The 23,771-nt window shown below is 31.0% G+C and overlaps 1 protein-coding gene across 1 annotated transcript; it reads left to right on the top strand.

The window, feature by feature from the left end:
- The first annotated feature begins 15,068 nt into the window (after window positions 1-15,068).
- Window positions 15,069-23,570, top strand: LOC150033837 (ABC transporter G family member 25-like). Its single transcript, XM_090316966.1, has 4 exons — window positions 15,069-15,471; window positions 15,565-15,792; window positions 15,913-16,516; window positions 22,303-23,570. The coding sequence occupies exons 1-4, from the start codon at window positions 15,361-15,363 to the stop codon at window positions 23,301-23,303; spliced, it is 1,944 nt and encodes a 647-aa protein (XP_090173092.1). The 5' UTR covers window positions 15,069-15,360; the 3' UTR covers window positions 23,304-23,570.
- Window positions 23,571-23,771: the final 201 nt, after the last annotated feature.

Here is a 23,771-nt window from a genome sequence, read left to right as displayed (position 1 = left end):
CTTTGTGTAAGAAAGTGGGAGGGTTTTATGGGGAAATTGTTTTGAATATTCATTCCACTATTATAATGAAATGACACACCAAGGGTTTTGCATATAAGATAACACATGTTAATTAGAACCATTTAGTGCATGCACACATACACAAAAATTAAAAGCTGAATTGATGCACCATATTGCCTCTACTTCAAGTAAATTTATAAGCCTCTACTTCAAGTTTAGTAATAATTTCTTTCTATTCTTTACTTTATATTTATAATGTTTATGTAGGTGGCTACTAGAGGTGGATTATTATTTAGTGAAGAATGTGCTACCAACTTGCAAATGATTTCTTTATTGTGACTTGACAGGTTAAAGAGATGCAAAGACAAAAGAAAAAGGAGGAGAAAAAAAAATAGTTAAATTACATTTTGAGTCTCAAAATTTTTAGAGCGGTGTCTATTCGCTTATCTTTGAACTTTCAAATATGTAGTAATAGGTCTAAAATTAATTTTTGTGTGTTCAATTTTCTTTTAAATTTTTTATTTTGTGTCTAATAAATCCATATATATTTTTAGAAAAATGTTAAAATAAGTTGATGAATTTAAACCATAAACAATATTTAGATGGAAATAGAGGAATTTTTTCATGAGTTCAAGAATGGAATTGAGACATCTTTCTTGGTCAAGAATTGGAACAACGACAAAAATATTGAGGTCTCAAATTTTAGAAAAATGTCGATCGAAATATGGATGAATGATTGTTGATATGTTGGTGAATATAAATGAAAAGATTATGATGGATGTTGGAACAAACAGATTCCAAGTGCAAATATATATTGTCGATAAGTAGTATAAAATGGATGGAGTCCACATATTGAATCTTAAAAATGAAGTAGAATAGATCTAATTAAGCAGATAAAGACATCCTCAAAAGTTGAATTATTTGATTTGGTGTGTGCTTTAAAAAGTGAAAAGAAAAGTAAAGTGGGTTGGAAAACAATGGAAAACGGGAGAAGAAAAAATTGTTGTTAAATGTAATGAGAGAAATAGGGATGCAAACTATGTCAACCTTCATAGGAAAGTTCTCTCCACCTTGCGACTACAACTTACTTTGCTCAAATAGATTTAGATACAATTTAGCATGCGGTTTAGATGTGTCCGCATTTTGCTTTCTCAAATTGGAGGTGTCACACTCCTCCTTAGATTACCCTCTTAATCCAAGAAGGGATGTGAAGACAACAATTGTCAACTCCTTTGTGACAACTACCATCCTACTAAATTTTTAACTTGTATCCTTCATACTGGCAACCTAATAAACATTTCAGTACTATAACTGTTCCTAGCATTATTCCATAACAACATGTTAGCATGGGTGTTATTGATTTAAAAATCCACATTCATTCACATCACAATTAAACTAGTAATAGACATTATTATAATTACAATCCTCGATCAGTATTTCTACCCAGATCCCCATGATATGTATAGACAAAACTATAGTTTAATAGATAGGGTGAACCACCTAAATACTATTCTCTGGAGAAAATCATGGATAGTAATTAACTGGCAGATCTACTCGGCTTTGGGTCGTTGATCACTACTTGGGGAAAAAAAACATTTCAAAGAGTGAGCTTAAAATGCTCAGTGAGTGACTATCTTAAATAAAACATGCTTTAAATCATAAATAATGTGAACATGATTATCATTGAAACATTTATAAAATCATAATCAGGGTTTTGAAAATGAAACTAGAATCTTAAAATTATATCACGTAAAAATCCTGAAATAAAACTCATTAGCATTTTTCTGGAAAACACCACTCCTCCACTGCCAAAAAAGTTATTGATAGAGAGTCTTTTTGCTCGATCTCATCAATATCAATAACATAGTCATGCGTGCACGTAGAGCTGAATTGAGTCCTAGGCACCTTACCATACCTTTGGTGTCAAGGATCCCAAGCATAACTAAAATATGGGTACCTTACCATACCTTCGGTACCAACATTGGATTAGAGTTCATACAAGGCACAAAATATTTACGCACATGGTAGAATATACATTCATTTAAAACATTCCTCAAAGTTTCAGTATCACTAGATGGTGCCTTATAAAACAATAAGCATGCTTATAAAAGTCCTTGATAAAACTTTATCATTCTATAAAACATGGCATAGGCTTACTGGAAAACGCTAATCAAATTCATGAATAACTTCATTATTTGAAACATGGATTATGCAATTAACATTCATTAAAAGCATGCATCCACTAAAACATGATATGAAAATTTGATGTCAATAAAAAAATTCATAAAAACTATATTTGAAAAAACATTTATTAAAACATGTTATTCACTATCTTAAGCTACTTATCCATGGGGTCTGTAAGCCTCTCTTACTTGTGTCTGCCCCGTAATAATAAGAGGTCCCTTGGTTAGTACCATTAGCTCCTTTTGAGCTTAACATAATACTTAACATTATCGTATATCATCACCGCATCATAACTGAGTTCATCGCATCCCTTATAGTCGGCCACTTTACCTTTTTCCTCTCTATTGGGTTCTCTATGGCATGTCTTACTTCACGCCTTTGTGTGTCATCGCACTCCTTGACAAACCAGCTGCTTGCTTAATCTTCGTATGCAGGTGCCTTCTTACTCATCCATAACATTAATTCAGATTCAACCTTTTAAACCTCTTAACTCTATTTTCAGCTATTAATTAACTAAATTTCCTTTTGATAAACTTGCTCAAAACTTCATAGCTTACTTACCTTAGAATTTAAGAATCAAATTCTTTTTTATTCAGCTGGAAAACTTCTCAGATCTCCTCAAACTTGCTTAGAAATCCTTCAGCACCTTTAGAGCCTTAACAAGCACTCATACTCCTCTTAGGCATAGGAAAATTTGGCAAAACAGTCTTCTTCTTTACTAAGCCTATTTATACCTAGACTTGCATGAAAAGTTTGCTTAATTAATTCCATCTGACCCATTAATTCTTAGTTAACCCTTCTTAAGACTGCCACTTAGCCCACTAACAAATATTAAAACTAAAATCTTCAACTTATTTTCATCATATATGGCTTGCGATCACTTGGGCCCCTTTATTGTTTATCACATAACTGGTTCATCGTCGCATTGTCTGTCTTGGAACATTCTTGGTAAGTCTTGCGTGAATATCCAACCCTCGCCCATTTCCATAACTTATTTCATACTTGACTATTATTTTTCCCGCATGGTAATTAGGAACTAATCGCATACCACTCTGTCTAGCTTCAGCCAACGTCATATTCGGCCCTTAACTTAGCTTCCTTCACGACCTTCCCAAAACCCCATAGCCACACATTGGCATAATTCCTTTTTCCTTAAACACCTGGCCACATGTCATCTAGAAGTGTCGGTTGCATGAATTGACATGACTTGTTGCATACATTGACATAATTTCATTGCAGAGACATCTCTGTTTTCCCTTTAAGTGTTAATTCTTCTTTACTCACCCAAGAGCTAAGTGTTAACCTTAACCTTTCCCTCTTAGAATATTTTTTTGCCTTCTAAAGATCCCGAAAATCATACCTTTAACACTTAGAAATTTTCTTCTTCTTTAATAACACCTACCTGCTCATCATATTTTCACAATATTACACACGATGCTATCATCATAAACACTTAATTGTAAAGGCATTAAACACTTAATTAAGAGGACTTCAACATAACTATTTAGTAAAACAAGATTAGGGGTTTACAAGAGGATTAACCTATATATGATCAAATTGTACCCACAATCTACCATAATCGACATTTAGCATCATAAATCGAATTCAACACCTATTCAACTCTCTTTTAGACACCTCTACCAGCGTAAGTAATTAAACACATATCTATATGATTAATTTAAAACATAGATAAATGACCATGCAATTCTAATGATACTATAGACTTCACTCTATGTCTAGTGTAAAAAATGAACCCTCTAGACTTGTCTCCATTATTATCTTTATGAAAATCATTTATTATTTAACTCTTTAAATTATGAGATCCAACACAATTTGCTCATGAGGTGATCAAACTTGTTTAATAATAGACAATAAAAGCAAATGAATACTAAATGTGGAGCAAAATAAAGAGGACACAAATGGAGTTTTATTCGTTCCTTAGGATAACCTATATTTAAACCACAAGAAAAGGATTATCTCATAATGAAATATAAAGAACACAAAAAATTAAACAAGAACTCATACTTATAATGTAAACTTTGAAGAATTACATAAAAAAATCCAAAGATGATAAATCTAAAATGGTAGATGAGGAACATAACCAAAGAACAACTAATTGAAATAAAAATGGAAATAAAGAAGAACAAAAAGGATTAACGAAAGGTTAAGGCCTTCAACCACCAAATGAAATTTATAATAGCGATCTAAAACTATATATTTTTAAGACTTAGTGGACTGAGTCAAATTATAGGAGTTGTACTTAGTTTTATGAAAGCTACTTTTCGAGTTACAAGACCAAAAGTTAAAAGTAAGTAAATAAAGTAATAGAAACGTAATCTCACCGGACGATCTAGTACAAAGAAATGGAATATTACCCAACCGCAAATCTGATCATAAGAATTCTACTCTAGAAAGTTACAAGCACAATACTTACTTGATGCGAGAAAGTTGAATCAAGTGCCTAGATTCATTAATAATTAAGAATCTCAATTAAACTAGCTAGAAGCTCAATTATGAATTCAAGCATTCTCATGCAAATTAAACACTCGCATTAAAAAGTATGACAGGTGTCGTGTTGACTAATTATTAAGAAAAGCCTAACTAATTAATCGATTTGTTCTTCTATCTTAAATTGATTATGCAAGCTATATGTTTCACAAGAAAAGCCATGAAAGACACATACACGATACAATTCTTGCTACATAGGTGAATGGAAGTAAAACAACTACAGATCATATACATCAGTCAATAGATTTTAGATATGTATTCATAACTAGGTGTCAATCCAATTATTAAACATGTTAAATGATTAAAACATAGAATAAAGAATACTTGTAATCAAGATATTAAATCAAGTCAAATCCTCAGAAAATTTCGATTTAGATTCGTCTGAACCCGTTGAGACGATGAAACCAATATCTTCCATCGTTCAATTTAATTACAATGGAGAAAGAAAAGGCTAAAAATAGAGAAAGTGAAAGAGAGAATTGAGAGAGGGAGCTAGAAGAGCTTGAATAAGATTACCTAAAATTAGAAAGAATATTTGTATACTAGTGAAAGATCGCCGTGACATTTTAAGGTAGTGTCAGGATGTTGCACTTTTGCCTTGCACAGACGTACAGAGAGTTGAGGCAGCATCATGATCTTCATTTTATTCAAACTCATGAACATCTATGTTAGAGATTTTTTGGTTGACTAAATGTTTGTTTAAGGTTTTTGGCTTTTTAATTGAACGGTGATGTCACAGAGGCTGTCGAAAGATGTAACACAAGATGCTATTTCTAAAGATTATTTTTTCCTTATATGAAATATTCTGCAGAATTATTTTCCATGGATTTTTTCCTTTCTTATTGGTCTGTCGATTTGGTTGGAATATTATTCATTTTCTCTATGTGCCTATTTATTTTGAAGTTCTTACATTTTTAGGGTGGTTGTTTTTACGTTTGTTTTGGTGGTCTTGTGCTTTGTGTAATGGTTGTTTGTACAGTGCATTTGAGTACTATCTTTGCTTGATATATTTGCTGTGAGAAATCATCATTGAAAAAAAAAGAAATTCATGGTCATAGCGGGAGTCTAAGACTTGTATTTCGAGAAAGAATTCTCCTAAGACATCGTTGTGGAAGAAGGAGTTCTACTTAAGGGGAGCCTAAGTGTTATCAGTGAATCATCTTCACTTGTAGTGGGAAAGATAGAGAGTGAGTCTCATACATTGAGGGAAGTCGTAGTGATCTTCACTAATAATTGCTTACTTATGAAGAGCCTAAGTTCCATTGAGAAGGAGTTTCCTATCTAGGGGAGCCTAGGTAGTCATTGAGTTAGGCTCTACATGTATCACTGTAAATATCATTACTTACAGTAAAAGTTTTACTCTTCAATATTAGTGAATTATCTTTTCCCCACACGCTACCCCAAAACGTAGGTGATTTATTACTTAATTGGGCTACTAATCTCTGTGTGTATTTTTATTTATTCTACCGATTGTTATTTTATTGTTGTTATAGTTAGTGCTTAAGCATCAACTTCCACAACTATGATTTGGTTGTTACGTCATCATAAAATTTTACTTGATATCAGAGCAGGTCACCTTTATCTTAGGTGTATTGATCATGGATGGGGAAGGTGGTTCCACTACTCATCCTCCTATCTTAGATAGAATAAATTACTTTTACTGGAAAGCTAGAATGATTGCGTTCCTGCAATCAATCAATAAGAAAACCTGGAAAGCAGTTGTAAATGGGTGGTCTCATCCAACAACTAAAAGTATTGATGGCAAAAAGACTTTGAAACCTTAAATTCAGTGATCTGATACTAAATATGAAGCTTCTCTGGATAATTCTTGTGCTTTGAATGCTATATTCAATGGAATTCATTGAAATATATTCTGGCTAATTAACACTTGTGCTTTTGTTAAGGAATCATGAAATATTTTATTTATTACTTATGAGGGAACCTCAAAAGTCAAAATATCAAGACTATAGTTGTTGACATCTAAGTTTGAGAATATGCAAATGTATGACGACGAATCAGTTGTTGACTTTAGTGTTCGGTTGTTGGATATTACTAATGATTTGTTTGCTATGGGGAGGGAGATCTGAAGAAAAACTAGTCAAGAAAGTGTTTAGGTCATTGTCTAAGAGATTTGACATGAAAGTTACTGCTATTCAGGAAGCTCAAGACATTACTACCATGAAAGTTGACGAATTGTTTTGTTCCCTGCTTACATTTTAAATATCTTTATATGGCAAACCAAACAAGAAAAATAAAGGGATATTAGTGGTATATTTTATTAATCTAATTTTCTAGTTATATGATAAATGTGGTGGGGGTTTAGTGTGGATAGAGTTAAATTGCATGAATATAAATGCATGAAAGTAAAAGGATAATAGAAAACTATAATCTTAAATTGAAAGTTCTAATTATGGAAGCAAAAAGGGATTTAATTTAATTTCGATCAGTGACTTCTCTTGGTTGATCATACATTCGATTTATGTATGCACAACCTAATCAACTTGCCAGCGTTACTGACAACCAAACTCATTCAGTTAACCAAACAATTTCCTTAATTATCAATTAAATCCAAAACTCTAATTAAACTAAATATTTTTATTCCTATTGAATTCAAAACCATCCATATAGAATTAAACCATTTGCATTAAGTCTTAGGATTCCATGTGAGGTTAATCAATTAGGTAGCCCAACTAACTAACCAATTTTTCTTTAGACCTAAGTTTAACATGTATTTTAAGGTCTATGATTGGACTATATTCCTTAGTATACATAGTTAAAATTTTGTTACTTGGGAGATTCAAAGAATATGAACATTGCAAATGTGCTGATTTAATCAATAGCTAAGATATATATTTATGATAGGCGAGTCAGTCCATACACAAATATATATATAAATTAAACAAGATTCAAAGAACAAAAAATCAATATGCAGTTCAATCAAGAAAAGTCTCACAAAATTACATAGGTTCCTTGATCCAAAAACTAGAAAAATCCACTAACCTCAAGCATCCATAGACAAGATGTAGAAGAAATTAGGGAGCTTCATCCTTGATTGCAACCCAAATGAAATTAATCCTAAGCTAAAAGAAGTGAAGAAAACATAAGGAAGAAGATAGCTCTCGATCTCCACGAGTCTTCAACCTGGAAAACCATTAAAAAAAATTCGAGTAGAGCCATGATGCTGAGGGATAGCATTGTAGTGTTTATACCCTCAAGGGTCTTCTACTGCAGCGTCGAGCAAGCGCAACAGCCCTCCCTCCTTATCTACTTCCTCGTGCTCACACACCTAATGGTATCATCCGTGTGCGATGTCACGTGTATGCCTGTCGCTCCAAGGGCGCTGCAGTGCTACAAGGCAGTGACACAGTGCTCATGCCCTATGGCGCTTTTGTCCTAGGAGAAATGTGTTGGGCTACCTAGTGCAGTGGCACTTAGCTGCTTGGAAAATTTTGCTCAGTTTTCACTTCTTGAAGCTTCGAATGCCTGCTATGACTCTCAATAGCTCCAAATTAACCTCCAATGGCCTGTAACACTCTGTAATGCATGATTTGCTCGATAATCTACAAATATAGACATTAAAGCATATTAAACATAACAAGTGAGATTAAAGGCATAAAAGTAGCTCCTTTTTGGGAGGTAACAACTATTGATCTGTCAGGGGGAGATCGGTGTATTATCCATGTGGATGCAGCTTGTAAATTGGGTATATCTTTGGTGGGTTATGGTGGAATTATTGGCTCATCTTCAGGAGCCGCTATGGCCTCCCTGCATGGATTCAGAGAGGTAATTTTGAGTCCTTTGTGTGTTGAAGCTTTGATCATTTAAGAGGGTCTTCGCTTTGCAGAACAATTAGATCTTTCTCGTGGCTTGATTTTGTCTGACTCTTTAACTGTGATCAGGATGTTAAATAGTCTCTCCAAGATAGAGACATAAGTGATAAATTACATAACAGATATAAAAAAAGATCGGTGTGGTTTTCACTTTGACGTTTTTCTCGTATGTACCTCGTCTTCATCATTCAGTGGCTCATTCTTTAGCCAGGATGGGCTTTTCAAGTTTTAAGTACTTTTTGGTTTAGTAGTGCTCCTTCTGAGGGTTTATCTCTTATTTCAAATGATTTTCTTTTTTCTTAGTGATAGCCTCGTAATTCTTTTTCTATTGTTATGTTTGTTTTTTTTTTTCTTTTTTTTTTAGAAAAAAAAAAACACATTTATGAAAACATTAAAAACATAAAATATCAGATATAAACCATCATTTTTCAAATTTATGCAGTTTTTATATCACTGACAAAATCTACCTATATATCTTCTCATTGCAATTAATTTTATTTCAAATGTCTCAAGTCAAGCTATATAAAAAATGGTCAATATTAACTATTTAAGATGGTATTTATATTTTATAAATAAAATAATGAAAGTTGTTCAAAAATTAAGAATTCCCAATCCCTATTTTTCTTTTCTTAAAAAGGAAAAGGCCATCCCTACGTTAATTTAAAAATCTAATAGTCTCCATTTTATTATTCCTACATTTATTCCTTTTTAAGTAGGTGCCAACCATTAAAAAAATATTAAAATAAAATTAAAAAAAAAAAAAGTGCCAACCGTCATGTGCTTATTGAAAACATTTTCTTCCAACTACATCCTCCATCTCTTGCACACGGTCGCACGACACTCTGACACGTGTCCCTTCTTAGATATTTTAAATCCTTAATAAGGGAGGCCATGATCTTTTTCTATAGCTTTTATATTTATTAACTTTAATCTACATTATAATATACTAATATGGACATGACTTGACTGGTCCATTGATAGCACAATTTGTGAACTATAATTTATGGACATTATAATTTGATAGATTGTGTTAAATTAGTCTAAATGAATTGAGTTCAACGATAATTGACCTAACTTTTTTTTAAACATAGAAAGTTCGATCACATTCGCATAATTGTAAGAATAGTTTTTCTCATTTTCCTCAAATTCTTTGACTTTATTATGAGATTTTTATTTGATTTGATTATGTCATTGTTGAACATTAGTGTTTGGATGAGGCAATCGGGAGTTTTGTGTGTTTGACCTATAAAATTGATGGTTTATTTATAATTTTAAATAATTGGTTAATTAATTCATAAATTTGGTCGATATCAATTTCTTAGGACCTCTTGCTCATAGATTTTTTCTTATTAGTTAATTTATTTAACCAATTCTTAAGTTGTAGTAGAATTATTCAACAATATTTAGATAAACACTCAGGATCTACAATAACATCATGCTTCCATAATCTCAAGAATTGACGCACTCGTGATTTAAGATAAACACACAAGATAAATGGCTCAAATTATTTAAAATGACCAACCATAATATGAGAACTCATCTTAAATATGCACAACGAAAAGGAGGAAACAACCCCAAAATAAAATCTATACAACCCATAAGAAAAATAAAATCGTGGGATAAATTTTCTAGATAAAGAAAAAAATATTCCGCAAAACCAGCAATCTGTGGACATCAGATTTTTGGAACGACAAATGTAGGAATATCCTAAAGGACAATCCAAAGTACAAGATGATAGATACTATAAGTTACAACTGCTACAATATCATTAGCGAGTAAAAAAAGACCTGCTTCCTTCCTTTCCAGGAAGAGGAGGGAGGCTATTTGCCCATCTAATTTAAAGTATGTAGGTGGTATAGAGTCAAGTATCAATATCATATTCGAAGAGTTAACTAAAGAAAAATGTTTTAGGCACTGAGATTTTTGAGATGCTAGTACAATTGACCTTGAGGGAAGACATCAAAAAGCCCTGGTTTTAATGCACTCATCTTATCGAACTCATAGAGACCCTATGTGTTTGGGTAAGCAAGTAGTACATTTAAGGTGAACCGAACTGTCTCATGATATTCTGAGCCTAGCTTAATACCAAATCTCTAATAACCTTCATGAACTTAGAGTACGAATTTGAGTTTATATAATAACATTTAACCTTACTACTTTGATTGTTACAACAATTTTTAAAGGTTTTGTTAAGAAAACTATTATAAATAGTTTAAACATTATTTTTTTTAGTACGTAAGTTTACAATCAATTTTCATACAAATTGAGTTTTTTTTTTTATTTTTTTATGGTTTGAGAAAATAAAATTTGAGTTAATGTAATTCCTTAAAGACTAATAACAATTATATTCCCTTAACAGTTAAAATTCACTTAACATGTAAGAGAATAAAGCATTCCATTTCTATGGAGAATACAAAAATGGGTGAGGTAATCAACTTTTAGTGACTTCATTAAATAAGGAAATAATGAAAAAAGCTTAAAGAAAATCCTAATATTCTTGTTTGCCATTATATTATTAATGCAATTATATATATTAAAGATGTTTATGCATAGTTTAGATATTTTCTATGAAAATATTTTTAGCACTATTTTAAAAGTATGTAATGAAAAAGAAATTCCTATTCTTCATGAGTCATTATGTAGTTATATATTCATACCAATCCTGACCTTTTTTTTATTGTAAGCCCATAACAATAATTATTAGATACCGTTGAATTTAAAATTTATGAAAAAGAAAATTTCAAACAGAAATAAAGAGGGGAAATTAATTTTTAGCCATATGCTTGAGACAATTTTGGCTTCAAATTAACTCAATTTCATTGTATGGAATCCTAAAATTAATGTTCCGTTTGGTATTTAGTTTTTTGTTTTTATTTTTGAAATTCAAGTCTATTTTATCAACATTTTTTATAATGATTCTACTTATTTTTTAAGTATAATGATTGAATTCTTAGCCAAATTCTAAAAAAATATATAATTTTCTAAAATTTCTTTTTTTAGTTATAAAAAATTGGCTTGATTTTTTAAATTATTGGTAAAAAGTAGATAAAAAAAGGAAAAATTCGGGAATGGAAGTAGTATCCATTAGGTTTAATTTTCGAAGACAAAAATAGCTTTTTGAATGCTACTTTTTTTTAGTTATCAAAATTTGGTTTGATTTTTTAAACCATTGGTAACAAAATAGATAATAAAGCAATAAATTTGAGAGTGAAAGTAGTATCTATAGACTTAATTTTCAAAAACAAAAATAAAAAGATAAAATTGTTACCAAATGGGGCCTAAATAATTTGATTAATAAATTTTAATATATATTACTTCAAAATATATATAAAATTGGAGAATTGATTCCTAAGAAAAAATAAAAAGAACTCAAAATTTGGCCATCAAAACTAAATTTCTCAAAGTGAAGTCACATTAGGGTCTAAATCCAAACATATGAAGATATTTTAACATTGGCTACAAAATTATGCATGTAAAAAGCTTCCACTTAACAACAAAAATGCTTAAAAACAACTATAAAGCATTCATCACAACTAAAAGAACAAATATCTCTAAAAAAAACCCATTCATAGAACACTTGTAACTTATCACAATCTTTAAAAAAGATGAAAACCTGACTAATTAATAAAAGTATTGTTTTCTCCTCCTATTTGTTGGGATTAAGTTTTAATTTAATTAATGTTAATATAAGTAACAAACGTAAAATAGAAGTTAAATTACAAATCTATCTCCATATTGTTTTAATTTAGTTTCTATAATCTAAACTTAAATCTATTTCATGTTGATTGGGTTGTGGTTTTAAAAGTTATAATTTTTTTTTCTCGAGGGAAAAGCACACAAGTAACATCCAACAGAACCACCTAACCCTATGATCTCCTCATGAAGAATGATAGATAGGGAGAATACTATCTAAAAAATATCTTCCTGAGTGAAAAAATAAGCTTGAGAGGAGGCCAAAGTTGCCAAAAAGATAGTAAAGTTGTTCTTCTCTTAAATGATGAAACAAAAATGAACAATATTAATCGAGTTACCAACGGGGAAATAAAAATCCTCAATGAGGGCCCCAATACTTGCAAATGAGTTTTACCCCTATTAAGAAGTTGAAATAACCTCCAACGAATCAGGTTCTACAACAATCAGTAGATTCTCACTAGACCACTCCAAATGATCAATTGCTTTCAACCCTTCAAACAAAGTCTCACCTTCCAACAAACTCACATCTTAATGCTTTTGAGTGAACTTACAACCTCCTAAAAGAGCTTTGCCTCTATGGTCACTTATACGATCCAACCAAGCCCACCCTCACTAGTCTTATCTGACCAAGTTGAATCTATATTCAACTTCCAACAATCAATCACTGATAGAAACCAACGCCAGTGAAGAGGAAACAATAGAAAGAAGGGGTCAACTAAGCAACATTGCAAGCAAGAACTCTAGGGGAGCAACCCACAGAAACAAGGCTCGACAGTAGGCAGTCAACCCATATCTTAAGGGAGACAATAATCAAGTTTCACTTTTTAAACATATCTTCTCAGATTCCATAGTCTCCACAGGATTATCAACGCATGATTGATCTCCTTTACGGACAAGAATCGCTAAAAAAAGTCCCATAAATTCAATGGAGACCCCATGCCTCTATTAACACCAAACACTCCAACATTATTAAACGAGAGAAATATATCCCACAATTTCTTTGAGGACTTACATTCTCACAGAAAATTACACGTAATTTCTTGATAAGATATGCAGAAGAAACGCAACGAGTTAGAATAAATTCCTTTAGACCGCAAGTAGCAAAGGGTAGGAATGAGGTCATTAAACATCTTTCAATATACAATTTTGATTTTAGGCATAACCCCTACCCTCCAAAGCATCCCTTGGAAGTTGGATTAGTCAACAAAGATAGAGGAAGAGGGTATGGCAACCCTTTTCTACTTAACCCCCAAGTATGACCTTTTATGTAAAAATCAAAATTTAATTGAACTTCATAAATCATTTATTAAATTCTAACCATGGTATTATAAGTAATTTCATCATTGATGAATAAAAAATTCAGAAATAATATTAAGAAATTAACTATTTACCTTTTAAAAAAGAAAAAAGGTGAATTTTTCACTTTAAAAAAAAAATGAGAACAACTTTATTGAACATGGTTTCCAAACATAATACGTGTGTTTATGCCCAATATGTTTGGGCAAAGAGATCAAAGCAACTTTATAGGAATATATAAAACTTTCCAACTATAAATAAGCATTTAAAAAAAAAAACCATAAATAACTTTATAAATCTGATTTTGATATTTTTGTCTTAAAAAAAATGTGAAAATTGAGTCTTCATTAAATGCTCCCTTCACAAACTCATTGCATTTTGCCTGAATTTCAGCCAACCTTGTAATCTGTTCTTTTGACAACAATAGCAACAAAAATAAAGAAAATACTGATTTCAAGCAACTTCCCCTTGTCCTTTGGTGAATCAATGCCATTATCTTCTCTCTCCTTTCTATCTCTTTAAACTACTTCTTCATAAACTTAGATAATTGTAAAATCATTATTAAAAAGTATCTTCATATATTTTCGATGTATTATAAAACAATTTTTTTTTAGTATAAATTGGGTGATAGAAGTGTGAGATTTGAACCATAAACCTTTTGATCTTTAGTACATATAGATGTGAATTGAGTTAAACTCTTATTAGCAAATTATGAAACAACTAACATGACATAAAACGGATGAAGTTTTAGGTAAAAATGACCAATAGAAGATTTTATTTATCTTTATCTCTCTCAACTTAATTGACGTAATACTTTGTACTATCAACTTTGCGGTAAAAAACTCGGTTTATCCCTCTCACGTATTTAATCTAATAACTTTGCAAAAAAGAAAACTCTCATCAAATATTACCAGTCTTTTTTAACTATATTTTAATTATTATAGAAAAATACTACAGTCATATTTTAAGAGGCTCATTTGTATATTACATCTATTTTCACTACATTCTTCTCTCTCTTCTCCTTCTAATTCCAATGCAAACTAAACACAGCTCCTTCCCAACCCCAAAAATAGCTTCTCTTCCTCCATCTAGCAAAAGGCAAACTTGTCTCTCTGTCAGAAGAAAAGGCAAAGTTGGAAAGAACCACCAAAAAAAATGACATCAACCAACAAAAAAAAAAGGAGTTTTGTTTTAAATATTGTAACTGTGGATGATGAGAAAGAAATTAATGTTAGAGAGTCAGTGGTCTCAAGCTGAAAATGAAACAAAATAAAATAAAATAGATTAAATTGTAAATTCATAAAAAGTTAAAATTTATATTTAAATTAGAATCTAGTCTCTATACATTATGATAATTTTTCAAATCAAATGAACTATTATAAAAACTTTATCAAAACTATAACAACTAAAATTTTCTAACTGATATAATATCTTGTATTTAGAAATTCGATTCTCACATCTCATATACATAAAAAAAAAAAAATTAAATAAAAATTAAATGAAAGAAATATATATAAAAAAGGTAATGTTTTTGGGTTTGGCCTATGGAGGAGGTGCCACGCCACTCCACTGCCTGTGCCTCTTTTACTTTGACGTGTCATGCACTTTGATGCTTCCTTTCTTCCATTAAATACCTTCTCTTCTTTACTCCTTTTCCTCTTCCTCTCCATATACTCTCTCTTTCTTTCTCTTTCCTTTCATTTTCATCAATCAAATTAATTAACCATTCATATTTTGTTCCTTCCCCCTCTTCCATTTTCTTTCTAGATTTTGAGAGTGTTTGTGTTTTCTACTTCAATTAATCCACTGAACAAGAAAAAAAAGGTGTAGTTTAGTTTGTTCCCTAAAAATGCCTTCCTTTGTTGGTGGAACTCAAACTCTAACTCATCAACCTAAAGATTCATCCTCTCTTGACCTCCCTTCTTTGGTCTCTTCTTCTTCTCTTCCTCTTACTCTCAAGGTATTGTTAAAACTTATAAAGTAGGGCATAAACAAAGATAGATAATTTTTTGTTTCCCTTTTCTCTAAGGATTTTTCCTTGGTGTTTTTGTAGTTTGTAGACGTGAGTTATCGAGTAAAGATGACGGATAAGAATAGTGGAAATGCCATCGGACGAATTTTCGGTTGTGGCTCGTCCGATGGGGCGCCACCGCCCGTTCAAGAGCGGAGTATTCTACAAGGGGTTACTGGCATGGTGTCTCCAGGAGAGATTCTAGCCATTCTTGGTCCGTCAGGAAGTGGCAAGTCAACTCTTCTCAATGCACTTGCAGGAAGATTGCAGGCAAGGTTTTAAATATGGATATCACAGAACTGTCAAATCAATTTTAGTTTAAGTTTATTAATAGAAATATTTGTAAAATTTAATAGAAAATGTCAGATTCATCCTTTATGTTGATATCAGGGTAATGGTCTGGCTGGATCAGTACTGGCCAACGGTCGAAAGTTGACTAAATCCATACTCCGACGGACTGGGTTTGTGACACAGGACGACGTCCTCTACCCGCACTTAACCGTCCGAGAGACACTCATATTCTGCTCTCTTCTCCGACTGCCTCTAACCCTTTCAAAGCAAGAAAAAATCGCGGTCGCCGAGTCGGTGATCGCCGAGCTCGGGCTAACGAAATGCCAAGACACGATCATCGGTAACGCCTTCATTCGTGGCGTCTCTGGCGGAGAACGAAAAAGGGTCAGCATAGCACATGAGATGCTCATAAACCCAAGCCTACTAATCTTGGATGAGCCGACGTCGGGGCTCGACTCGACCGCGGCGCATCGGCTCGTGACGACCATGGCTGCCCTGGCTCACAAGGGCAAGACCATAGTCACTTCAATTCACCAACCTTCGAGTCGGGTGTACCAAACCTTTGACTCGGTGTTGCTGTTGTCGGAAGGAAGATGTTTGTATTATGGGAAAGGAAGTGAAGCAATGAGCTACTTTGAGTCTATTGGTTTCACACCGTCTTTTCCTATGAATCCCGCTGATTTTCTCCTCGATCTCGCCAATGGTACGTACTCCATAAATTTAAGCCGTGTTCATTTACATACATATTTTTATTGGAATTTGCATCTAGTCACATATATCCATCAAGAATTTATTATAAAGTATCTTATTTGAAGAATTTATTAAAAAAGTATCTTTTTCAAAGAAAAATATATATCATGTCAATTTTTGATTGAATACTCGGATATGTCAATATTTACCTTGAAGTTTTTTTCTTACTATTTGAAAAAAAAAAAAAAAAAATTGTTATATATATAGACAAACATTCATTGGACCGTCGAACTATTAGAAAAATAGCTGCAAAAGTACTTCAAATACATATGAGTATTTTCTCTTTTTAATGTGGCATAATCTATTGATTTCCACTTTTGTAATTAATTGATATTTTTTCACATTTTAATCTTTATTATTTTTTAAGTAAAATATAATTATTTTTTTGACTGTTAGAACATTTTCATTCATCCATTTAAGTTTTCAAATCAGAGTAATGATTCTTCGTACTAAATTTAGTCCAGTCTATTATTTTAATTTTTTGAATTAATTAATATTTTCATGTTTTTTTTATGTAGTTTTTTCGTTTATTCTATTTATTCTTCTTTTAGTAAAATTTAATTATTCTTTTAATTAACTTTTTTTCTATGACATCATACCAATCTAAATTTAGAAATTAGAGATTTGATTCTTCAATTTTCTATCGTAAAAAAAAATTATCATAATTCAACTTAATATTAAATCAAAGATTTGATTCTTTCATCTTTTATAGTAAAAAAAATCATCCTAATTCAACTTAAATAGTAAGAAGTTAATTAAGTAGTAAAAAATTGAAATTGTATTTCTAATAATGGGTTATTTTGATTAAGGATTATTTTTGTTTCTTTTATTAATTTCATGTGAAATTTTAAAAAATTATTGAACCAATTTTTTTCTTTTTTCTTTTTTTTTAAAAAAACATCATGGTCGGAGAAAAGGAAGAAAGAAAAAAATAGGAAACATTCGGTTGAAGTGAAGTGATGAAGTAATAAATGCATTTACGGGATTTTGACTAAATTAATTAATTAATTAATTAACCAATTTTTTTTTTCTGTTTTTAAATATTCTCTTATTTGTTTTATTACTTTAAAATACTGTAGCCAGTGGTACTAATGGCGGTGGGAGATTAACTTTTTTAGGAGTAATATTTATATTCCTCAAAATCTCTCTCTTTTTATGTGCTGAATTTTTTGAGTCAGAAAATTCCTATTCTACCGAAGATTGTGTGTTCTTATTACTTTTGTTTTATATTTTTAGAAAAAAAGAAAAAAGAAAAAAAAGAAAAACTTTTTTCCTTCTTGATGAGTAAAATGAGTGGATATTGTGTCCATGTGTTGTGAGTAATTTTTTTTTTTTGCCTTTATGGCAAGCATCCACTATCCATGAGAAGCTTTTAGGGTTACTTTCACAACTACCTTCAACAAAAATCTATCTTTTTACTATTCTTTACTATAATTTATTTAAAAAATAAGGGAAAATGGATCTTGGTCAATTTATTTATAAATACAACAAAATATCACTATCTATCGTTGATAGATCGTGATAGACTTCGATCACTATTTGATAGATAGTGACATTTTGCTATTTTTAAAAATATTTTTAACAGTTTTACCATTTAAGATAATTATCTCAAAAAGTGAGTCAAAAGTCTTATAGTGAATAATTAAGACTCTGTTTGATGATTATTTAATTTTTTTTGTTTTTGTTTTTGAAAATTAAGTTTATTTCATCCACATTTCTTACCATGATTTGCATCTTTCTTAAGTAAGTTCTTAGTCAAATTTCAAAAATTAAAACAATATTTTGAAAGTTTTTTTTTTTAATTCACAAAATTTGACTTGGTTTTCTAAATAATTGATGAAAAATAAATAACAAAATAAGAAATTTGGAAGAAGAAGGAATGTATATAGATTTAATCATCAAAACAAAAATAAAAAATAAAATGTTATCGAACAAGGTCTAAAATATTATTTGAAGAGATTTAAATAATATTGGTCTAAACTAGTCAAACTATGTATCCTTAAATGATCGGATCGGAATGGTTTTTTTTTTTTTTTCCGAAGTTTTAAGAAAAATCTTTAATTGAAGTGGGGGAAAAGAATAGTAAGTTTCAAGGCCAAGTTAATAAATATGATTATCCCTATCACTAGATTTGATGAAAATATTGACAAAAATTGAAGAGATTTGTTTTGACTTCTTAATTTTTATGTTTTTTATTTTAAAAAAATTAAATTAAAAAACAAGTTGAGAAAGAACATTAAATAGATGTTATCTCTTATCTCATAAATATCAGGAGCCTGAAATGACCATAAAATAGGGGACTGACCCACCTATTTAAATTGCTAGCTGTCAAACAGGGAGTCTACAAATGTCCTTTTTTTTCAAAAAAAAAAAAAAGAATTAATATTATATCTTATTTAAAAAAAACATCATTCATTAAATTTGAAAATTATGTAATTTGTTTGAGAGTTAATATTACAATTTCATATGTAAATAAATTGGATTTGTGCAATATATATATATTATTTTAAATAAGCATGACTAAATATAAGTCACTTTTCAACCCATAGTGGAAATATTTTTCTCCAAGTGAGTTGGAAAAAAATTTAAGAGAGAGAGATTTTGAAGAGATTAATGATTTGTGTTTTGTTTTAAATGGGTCCTAAATTAGATACCTTAATTCCAAAGTAACTGGTTGAAAAATGCAACATACCTATGGTCTTCCCAAAACTCTTTTCCTTTTTTTTTTTTAAATGATATAATATTAATAAATAAGATATAATATAGAAAATTTGTTTTAATTGAAAAAACCGTTGAAAATATTTTCAAATAGTACCTAATCTATCTATCAATGATAGATAATAAATGTCTATTAATGTCTATCAATATCTACATTAATAGATAAGTGATATTTTGTTATATTTATAATTTTTTTTTGTTCATTTCTCTATATTTGAAAATAGTCCTATAATATAAGTATTATTAATTTTTTAATAAGATATAATATAGAAAAATTATTTCAAATGGTAAAACTCTTGAAAATATTTATAAGATATAGTAAAATTTTCGAATTATCAATAATAGACGCCAGTGTCTATCAGCGTTTATCATTGATAATTCTAAAATTTTGCCATATTTTATAAATATTTTAGTATATTTTTCTATATTTAAAAATAACCCTATAATATAAGTATTTTTTTATATATTAAAAAAAAACTCTTTTCCTTTTTTATACAAACATGTATAGTTAAACAAAATAAATAAATAAAAGGAATTCTTTAACATAAATCAAATCACTTTCCTCAGCTTTTTTTCTTTTTCCCATTAAACAAAAACCTCTACTTTTGAAAAACAAAGCTACTCAACTTCTGGTCTTTGAAGGGTTTTGGATTTTTTTTTTAAAAAAATTTGTTTTGCCTTTTAAAAGGGCTTTATAAAAATCAATATCTCAAAATTCTTTTATTTTGTGGTCTACCCCATATGTCTAAAAGCCATAGAAAGAGAGATGTTTCTTTGATCACTTGAGTCTTCTTTTTTCCTCCCTTTCTTAGTGTTTTTAGGAGTCATAGGTGTGAGAAAGGATACATAAAACTTTAGGGTAAAATATTAATTTGTTGGAGACATATATATAATTATATAATATGCTTTTTGAGTTTCAAGGTATCATCAAATTTAAGAACACCATGATTGTAAAGTGTAAGGATATCAATATATAGTGGGGTGGGGGAGGTTTTGACTTGGCAATTTGAAGTGGATGATGCACCATCCTCTTAGTTAATTAGTAATTAAAGTTAATTTTCTCTTTAAAAAAATAATGATGGGTTTAATGTAGTTTTTTTTTTCTTTTAAATATTGAAATTTACATCTTTTACCATTCATTACATGTCTTATCATTTGAGTGAGTTATGTTGATTAGAAAAACTTTTCTAGCCCAAAATTTTAATTAGAAATTTAAGATGGGGTTGTAATTAAATTAGTTGTGAAATAATTAAGAGGGTTAAAACTTAAAACTATGGTGATATTGATTATCAAATAACATTTTGATGGGGGTGTTTTGAAGGGGCAAGGGCAGCCTAAGCTAGGCTATGTAAGACAAAAAGGTGATAAAATAATATAAAAACATTTATAGTAATAATAATAATGTAAATGGCAAGCTGTTGGAAAAGATGATTCAACCAACTTCTCTTAGCCTCACAAGAAGAAGCTTAGTGAGCCCCATTTCAAATCTTTTCATTCATAATGAAGCAAATACCATAATATAACTTTTTTTTTTTTCTTTTCTTGTTAAATCTTTATTCTTCCTTTCCCTTTCTTCTTTCTCAAATAATTGAACAATTGATATCATTATTTAAATAAATAAATAAATAATGGTGTAGTCCCTACTTCTCCTTAGGTTGAAATTTGGAGGGGACACTTTAATCAAAAGATTTGAGAATAGTCTCCTTTCTATTTTTCATATTTAATCTTTCACTTTTATTTGTGATCTTATCTTTACTCTTCTATGATCCTTAAAATCATACTCTAAAAAAAATGATGACAACAATATTAGAAGAATGACACTAAATATTAGAAGAATTCCTCTTTGTCACTCTATTTAAGCTTTTCATAAGATAAGTTCCAAAATAGCATCCAATAATCTCTAAGTACACAACCACACACCGAATAATTTCTAATTCATCGATCTCTCACATCAACTAGTCTTTCTCCCAATCTTTATCTCTCCTTAACTTCTCTTTAAAAAATCACAAAACCTAATATACAGACGTGTGGTCGACCTAGCCTTTCTTAACCGATAGATACAACATCATCTCAAAAAGAATCGAGAAATCTTAATTGTAAAACGACCATATAGAATATCTCTCTCTTAGCGCCCGCCTTCTCAAAATAAGGCCTAGATTAGGCCAGCCACGTGTAGGGTAGAGATTTTGCAGTCCCATTGGGCATATAATGCTAGGGCATAATGATAACATTTTGGAGTGTTAGCCGTGAAAGAAGTGGAGAGAGATTTGGCCGCCCAAAATGCTTGGTGGTAGGCACCAAGCACTAGTGGAACTCTTGCCTTTACCACCAACAATGCACACCTTTTTTTTCCCCTTGTTTTTTTTTCAAAGAGTTATGGCTGTTCCTTGTTTTAAATGTTTTTTTTTTAAATTTAATAATGATACTTTTTTTTTTCTAAGAAGGTGCATTTTTGTAATTTCACTTCTATTAATGGGGAAAAAATTATTAAAATAGTTTATTTATAATGGGAAACATCCACTTTTAGAATAATCTACACGTGCATGCATTTCAAGGGTCTGTCTTTTGCTTTAGGGTTTTTTTAGTGTTTGTTGCGTCGCTTTTTATTTTGAATTATATACGCCACCAATTCAAACATTCCCTTATCCAACCGCACTTACCTAATTAGTTCTTTTATTTTTATTATTATTATTAATATTGGGACATGTGTATTGTTAATTATACCCTTTATATGTATATATGTTGGTGTTACTGTTGAATGGGGTTTTATCCAATCATATGATAGTTTAGAAAATTCTCATGTTTGGTTTTTATTTGTTACTAATTGATCTGAAAAGTATTTTTAGTTTAAGCAAAAGCATTGTTAGAAAGGATAAGAAAGAATATATTGTCACTGCAACTTTCAATGGTTAAGAATGTTTAGTAGCTGTTTAGGAATAGTGTCATGAAAAACTAGTTTTATGTGAAATTTGGAAGAATTTGAATAATTTTGTTCTTTTGTTATTGTGTGCATGCATGCAGGTGTTTACCAAATTGACAATACAAGTGAAATGGAGAAACCCAACATGAAGCAAACCCTAATTACTTCTTACAACACTCTTTTGGCTCCAAGAGTAAAGGCAGCTTGCATGGAAACATCAATGTTGCTCGAAACAATGACACGTGAAAGGAAATCGTCAACCAATACTTGCAAAGCTAGTGTTGTGTCGTGGTGCAACCAATTGAGTATCTTGCTCCAGAGAAATCTCAAAGAACGAAAACACGAAACCTTCAATGCTCTAAGAGTGTTCCAAGTTATCACCGCAGCGATGCTCGCTGGATTGATGTGGTGGCACTCAGATTTTCGAGATATTCAAGATCGCCTTGGCCTTCTCTTCTTCATTTCCATTTTTTGGGGCGTTTTCCCTTCGTTTAACGCAGTCTTTGCATTCCCCCAAGAGCGAGCAATCTTCCTTAAGGAACGAGCTTCTGGTATGTATACGCTATCGTCTTATTTCATGGCTCGAGTCATCGGAGACCTTCCCATGGAGCTCATCCTTCCAACAATCTTCCTCACGGTGGCATATTGGATGGCTGAGCTAAAACCGGAGCTTAGTGCCTTTCTCTTGACATTGTTGGTCCTTCTTGGCTACGTGCTTGTATCGCAAGGTCTCGGCCTCGCTTTAGGCGCAATGATCATGGACGCAAAACAAGCTTCCACCATAGTAACTGTGACAATGTTGGCATTTGTCTTAACGGGAGGATTTTACGTACACAAAGTACCAACCTGCATGGCTTGGATCAAATACATCTCAACCACATATTACAGTTATAGGCTCTTCATCAACGTGCAATACGGCACCGGAGACAAGATATGGTCGTTGCTCGGTTGCTCACGACACGGAACCGACAAAGCAAGCTGCAAATTTGTGGAAGAAGATGTGGCAGGGCAGATAAGCCCTGCATTGAGCATTGGAGCTTTGTTATTTATGTTTGTGGGTTATAGGTTATTGGCATATTTGGCTTTGAGACGCATCAAATAGAAGAAAACAAAAGCCCTAAAAGAAGGAGAAAATGCAGAAGGAAAAGCTTGCATTGCATGCATGTTTGACAAAGTTTGGGAGGATTTTCCACTAACCATTTGGTTCTCCAAACCACACTAATGATGATTTGGGTAAATGTAAATAGCCAAGATGAAGTTTATGAATGTTTTTTCTTTTAAATGTTACTAGCAATATATGCAATATGAGAATCCCAACTCTCTCTTTTGGTACATCTATCAATAGAATGAATAAATGATTTCTTTCCTATTTTTTTTTTTGAGAATGTCTTATCTTTCATTATTTTTCTAAAATATCTCAGTATCCAATCATAATTTGTCATAAAACAAATTTATTTTATCTACTTTAAAAAATATAGTATTCTATCTTTTGTAATGATAATGAGATGCATAAAGATAGATTATTTTGATATGCATCATCCAACTAGAAAAAAGATACGTCAAGTCAAAA

This window comes from Benincasa hispida, chromosome 9, assembly GCF_027475165.1.
Source record: "Benincasa hispida cultivar pf3 chromosome 9, pf3_genome.v1.1, whole genome shotgun sequence".
Classification (NCBI taxonomy): Eukaryota; Viridiplantae; Streptophyta; class Magnoliopsida; order Cucurbitales; family Cucurbitaceae; genus Benincasa; species Benincasa hispida.
This window is presented reverse-complemented; position numbering and strand designations above follow the sequence as displayed.

Excerpts from the sequence above, each read along its gene's own strand:
- LOC150033837 (XM_090316966.1), top strand. The coding sequence starts at position 15,361 with ATGCCTTCCTTTGTTGGTGGAACTCAAACTCTAACTCATCAACCTAAA. Across the intron at positions 15,472-15,564 it reads CTCTTCCTCTTACTCTCAAG|TTTGTAGACGTGAGTTATCG; the intron begins GTATTGTTAAAA and ends GTGTTTTTGTAG. Across the intron at positions 15,793-15,912 it reads CACTTGCAGGAAGATTGCAG|GGTAATGGTCTGGCTGGATC; the intron begins GCAAGGTTTTAA and ends TGTTGATATCAG.